General features: G+C 27.8%; 1 protein-coding gene across 1 annotated transcript; it reads left to right on the forward strand.

Annotated features, from left to right (window-relative positions):
* Nucleotides 163-2,187, forward strand: LOC107606558. The gene is made up of 9 exons (XM_021107108.1): nt 163-228; nt 363-549; nt 694-810; nt 948-1,001; nt 1,115-1,205; nt 1,307-1,532; nt 1,615-1,708; nt 1,785-1,820; nt 1,925-2,187. The coding sequence occupies exons 2-9, from the start codon at nt 395-397 to the stop codon at nt 2,022-2,024; spliced, it is 873 nt and encodes a 290-aa protein (XP_020962767.1). The 5' UTR covers nt 163-228; nt 363-394; the 3' UTR covers nt 2,025-2,187.

Below are 5,898 nucleotides of genomic sequence, written 5' to 3' on the forward strand. Positions count from 1 at the left end.
ATTTTATCTTTAAAGATTTAAATTTAGTTAATTTATTAGAGATCTATTTAAACAATTTTTATGAGACAATTTAAAGAATTTTTGATGAATAAAATTTTCAATTACTTTATGCATCTTTTATTATATTACACAAAGAAAATTAAAAAATCCAACTTAAAGTAATTTTGCAGAGTGATTTCTTCAACTTCTGCCTTGTGAACTACGTTGTCGAAAACAAATTCTTTAAAGGTATTCTTTATTCTCGTAGTATTCTTTCTTATTCTTCTCCTTTCCACCCTTCCGGTCTTTTTGCTGGGAGTCTAATGCAAGGTCTTTATTAAACCCATTGAATTCTTATCATTCATTCTGCTTATTGTATTCAGAAGCTGTAGAAGAAGTGAAATTCAACAGCAGCATGAAAGAAGCAGCAGCAATACCATATAATCTCAGATGTCACGGTCGTGTAGTCGGCGAGCGCTATTTGAGGCCCAGACATGTCCAGCTTGATCATAGCTCCAACAAACCACTCTCAGTCAATCATAACTCCAAGAAACGTCGGTCCAGACGCAGGTCATTCTTGTTACTTTTTATGAGCTTCATGATTTTTTTTACATACTTATTGTTCACCTAATAAGAATACGCAGCAAATTATCAATATATTGATTTCTTTTTAATATTCTTTTTCTCGCAAATCAATTTTGTTTGAAATCAAAGACAAAAGCCTTGTGATCCCCCTTTACCTGAATGTGATAAAGACGAAGAGCCCTCTTTACCTGAAGGTGGTAAAGACGAAAACCCCCCTTTACCTGAAGGTGGTAACGATGAAAAAAAGTAAGTCAGCATGATTTTATTCATTTAACTTTTTTCGATTATAGTTTATGGCATTACATTATTACATTATTATTATTATTATTATTATTGCTTAAATTTCCTTGTTCTTACTAATCAAATTCTTTGTGACATCAAAGGGAAAGGAACATGTTTGTTAAAGGCGCTAAGAGAGGCACTGAACCTGTAGAAGAGTGGGTACTATTGACTCTTTTTCCCCAATTATGATTTGTAACCAATATATCAATTTGTTAATAATACTTCCATTTGTTTTTTTTTTCCCTTTTTTTTTTGGGCATTCTTCCAGATATCTCAGGCAAATGAGCAGGTACTTTATGGAGACTATGTTTCCGTATCCATTAGCTGCAATGAAACACTACAACTCTGGATTAAAAGAGGTAAATTAACTTGTTAGTCCTAGTCTATTGATTTCTTTTTATTATAGTACCTTTATTAAACAATAAAAAGAATAATTCTTCCCTGTTATTTTTTTTTTCAGGAAGAGCAATACGAGGTTATTGATTATCGTGATAAGCTGTGCCGTTATTTCGGAAAACTTGGCTATATACGCCTAATGCACTTTATAGCTGAGCCTAAATATACTAAAAACATGCCCAATGCATCAGAGGATACCGCTAAGCACTTTTATGCCCGGATGCATCAAATGCCTAATCGTGAAACTCATGTGGATTACTGTAAACTGTATGAAGGACCCCCACAACCTGGTATCATTACTCAAATTTATCTTTCGTGCTTTCTAATTTTTTGGCCCCGCTTAATATGCACCTTGTTCGGAATGTGTTGTAGGTCTCCATTTTAGCCAAGAAGTCATTCCCTTGTGCTGTGAAACTTGTGGTCTTAAGGATTTGAAAGCCCTTGAGTCAAAATCAATGGAATTGAGGTTTATTCTCTCTTTAGTGATAGTGATTTATATTTATAAGAGTTTATATTGACTTGTTTTTATTTTGGAATTGAAGTGCTGAAGGTGAAGGAAGAAAGGAGGAGTATTGGAAGTAAGAGTCAGTGTTTCTCTTTTTATAATATGTTTATCTCCTGCATATGGATTATGATTTTTAATTGAAAATTATTTCTATTTGTTTTTGTATGCTTTCTGCAGCGGTTATCACACCTCCACTCCTCCAAAAATTATGGTGGCACGCAGAAGAAACCCAGAGGTCTTAGCAGAACAGGTCGCCAGGAGAAAGAGAAAACGTTGAATGGATCTTAAAAGAATTGAACTAATGTGGAGTCTGTACTCGTCTGTATGACTGTTCCTTTGGCAAGATTTCCTTGTAAAGAATACTTTCTAACTTGAATACAGAAATGCTAGCTTAGGTTTTCTAGACTAAGTTTGTGTTTATATTTAGGCTAATTGTGATAGTAGTTAGCTACAAGAGCAGATTTTGTTTTTTTGGTCACCGCTTCAGAAAGCTTGTTTGTTATATACAAATTTAAATTATCTTGTTTGTTATTGTTGCACTGGTATATAACATAGTATATTGATCCAGTTCTTGTGTTGAATCTTGAATGTGCATTATTCAGTCACATTATGAATGTTGCTCTTCAAATTGAAAGTTGGTGGGATTTTGCTAAGTTATTTTACCCGATAAAAATTTAAAATTTAGTTGATATAAGGGATTAGATATTTTCATCTAATAATCTAAAACTAAATCTAAATCACAATCAAATTAAGCGTAATTTACGTAATTAAAACATTTGGAGAAAAAACTTACTCGATTACAACTTTTCGAAACACTAGACGCAATTACAATTACAAATTTTACAAAGCCGAATAAAAAATAAATTTTTTTTAGAGTAAAGTATCGTTTTTGTCCCTAACGTTTTGGATAAGTCAAAGTTGTCCCTAATTGAATCGTCCTATTTAAGTCCCCAATGTTTCAAAATTGATTCAATGTTGTTCTGCCGTTAGGAATTTGTTAATAGAATTGACGGCGGGACAAAATTGAGACGATTTTAAAACGTTAGGGACTTAAATAGGACGAATACGTTGGGGACAAAAACGATATATAGAAATAAATTTAAATTTTATCCTTTAATAATATCAATTTTTTACCGTACATAGTTATTCAATTATTTTTTAATCACGTCTAAATAAATTACACTTAATCACATTAATTTTATTCTAAATAAATTTATTTTTTTATAATTTTATTCTTAAAAATTTTTACTCATCATAAAATGTTTGTAGAATGACTAGTACATAAACTTGTGTAAAAAAATGATAAATATACAATAAAGTAATGTGATTCTAGTCATTTTTCAAACATTTCATGATGAGTAAAAATATTTAAGAGTAAAATTATAAAAAATAATAAATTTATTTAGAATCAAAATAATGTGATTAAGTGTAATTTACTTAAATGTGATTAAAAATAACTGAATAACTATGTACCATAAAAGATTGATATTAGTGAAAGATAAAATTAAATTTATTTTTATGTATCGTTTTCGTCCTATTTAAGTCTCTCACGTTTCAAAATTGTCTCATGTCCTGCTAACGGCAGGGCAATATTGAGTCAATTTTGAAACTTTAGGAACTTAAATAGTACGATTCAAACGTTAGGGACAACTTTGAGACTTACCCCAAACGTTGGGGACAAAAACAATACTTTACTTTTTTTTTATACAAAACGAAAATAGAGTACATTAAAGAATAAAAAAAAACTCATACAGATAAAAAAGAATAAAAATTCTATAAAACCAATAACATATATTATATAAACATAAAAATTAAAAAATAAAAAAATATTAAAAATAATAAAAAAAATTGGTATATTTGATCTAAACTAAATGGAGAGAAGATTGAGGTCATTATCAAAAGAAAAAGTTTCAAGTGAAAGCACCAAGTAAGATGGAACAACCATGATATATAAAAGGAAAAGTATGAGGAGTCAATAGATATATACAATGTGTACAATGGAAGTTTATGGAGTATTAGAGATATAACCATTAATATTACTTTTTTTATTATCCCTAGATATAGCGGTTTACGTTGGAACACAAAAAAAAAAAACCGCAACAACCCTCCAGCAGTTTCTTCACGAATGCCAAAACTGGATACAGCTGTTTACATGTTTTAACGTTAATCGCTATACTTCTTTAGCAGTTTACGTGTAATTCCTTCTTTGCCCAACTTCTTTTGCAGTTTTCGTAGATATGTGAAAGTTGCATTTACGTATGTCATATTTAAAAGTAATTTAGTAATATTAATGTGCAAATAATTTGTATTGGTAACATGTCCTTTTTTTAACAATTGATAATCGACTTTTACTACTTTTATTATATGATATAGTTAAAAAATATTAAAATTATTTTATTATAATTATATTAGAATCAGCATATTTTTATTGAATTAAATAACTTTTGTAGATGTTCAATAGAACTATATTTTCTCACAATAAGTGGAGATGAGAATCAATATTTTCCTAATTTCCTATAATGAAAAATGAGAACAGAAATGAGATTTAAATTTATTTAAAATAAAAGTAATGTGATTAAGTTTAATTACTTAGATATGGTTAAAAAATAATTGAATAACTATGTATTATAAAAAATTAATATTATTGAAGGATAAAATTAAAATTAAAATTTATTAACATTTTAAAATTGTCTCAATTTTGTCTCGCCATCAATTCTGTTAATAGATCCCTAACGACAGGACATCATTGAGCAAATTTTGAAATGTTAGGGACTTAAATAGAACGATTTAAACGTTAGGGACAATTTTGGGACTTACCCCAAACATCAAGGACAAAAACGATACTTTACTCCTTTTAAACTTTAAAAATACTATAAAAGACATAAATTTAAGCGTTAAATTTGAAAATTAGTTAATATATGGGGTTATATTAGACTTTCAAAATTTAAAAGTACAGACCAACTTTAAAAAGTTCCACCTTAGTTGCTTTTAAAAGTACAGACGAGGAGCTTGTGTTTTCATAAAGCACAAACACCTCTTCGAAAAACTTTACCAAACCAAGCCTAAGTAAGGAAAGCAAGAGGCCCAATCGTGTTTTTCACGTCTAGTGAAAGACACAAATTTAATATTAATTTTTGAAATTATTATTAGGTCTATATTTTAGTTTGTCTTATTGTTAGGGTTTGTTAAAAGATTTGATTTAGTTCTTATTTATTTAGTAGTATTTTTAAAAATTTTAAATTTAAATTAAATATGATCTAATATAATAAGATCAACTCCGATTTAAATTAGTTATCATATCTTTAAGATTTTAAATTTAAATTAAATCTGACATAATCCAATAAAATCAAATATACTTTAAATAGTTATCTTATCTTATTTTTTAATTAGTTTGTTAGAGACTATTTAAATACTTTTTATGAGACAATTTACACAAATTTTAATGAATAAATTTTATGGATGCCACTATGCATGTTTAGGCTTATATTTGGATTTGATTTATTGTTAATGTTTGTTAGAAGATTTATTTTAGTTCTGATTTAGTTCTGATTTATTTAATAGTATTTTTAAGAACATTAATTTTAAATTAAATCTAATCTAAAATAGTTATCTACTTATCTTATATTTAGGAGATTTAAATTAAATTATTTTATCTTATCTTTTAGCTAATCTATTAGAGTCTATTTAAACACATTTTATAAAATAATTTAAAAAAAAATTATGAATAAAATTTTTAATTGTTTTATGCCTATTTTATTGTGTGATTAAGAGGGGTGAGTGATTTGCTTTACTTATTATATGAAGAAGATTAAAAGATCCCAGTAATTTTGCGTAGTGATTTTTTTAACTTTGACAAATTATTTGAAAGTCTAATAAAAAAATCTTTTTTTTTTTTGGTAATAATTCAGTTTTTTCATTAAAATTTTGATGTATCATTCTTAGATCATGACTTCATTCCACTGGTTTTACTACCTTTTCTATTTTTTATTTTCGCAGTATCCTTTCATATTCTTCTCCCTTTTTCCCCTTCTAATTTTAGGGTATGTCTAAAATCAATCCAACCATTTTGTGCGTATTAAATGCGCCATTTTTTATGAACCATTAAATTTTATTAAATGAAAATCAAAAGATATTATGAAAGAGGAGTACTG

Source organism: Arachis ipaensis, chromosome B07 (genome assembly GCF_000816755.2).
Source record: "Arachis ipaensis cultivar K30076 chromosome B07, Araip1.1, whole genome shotgun sequence".
In the NCBI taxonomy this organism is placed as follows: Eukaryota; Viridiplantae; Streptophyta; class Magnoliopsida; order Fabales; family Fabaceae; genus Arachis; species Arachis ipaensis.

What these genes read in the sequence shown, in the direction of transcription:
- LOC107606558 (XM_021107108.1), top strand. Translation starts at nt 395, where the DNA reads ATGAAAGAAGCAGCAGCAATACCATATAATCTCAGATGTCACGGTCGT. An exon ending in TGAAGGACCCCCACAACCTG is followed by an intron (nt 1,533 to 1,614) that starts GTATCATTACTC and finishes AATGTGTTGTAG; the next exon opens with GTCTCCATTTTAGCCAAGAA. An exon ending in TCAAAATCAATGGAATTGAG is followed by an intron (nt 1,709 to 1,784) that starts GTTTATTCTCTC and finishes TTGGAATTGAAG; the next exon opens with TGCTGAAGGTGAAGGAAGAA.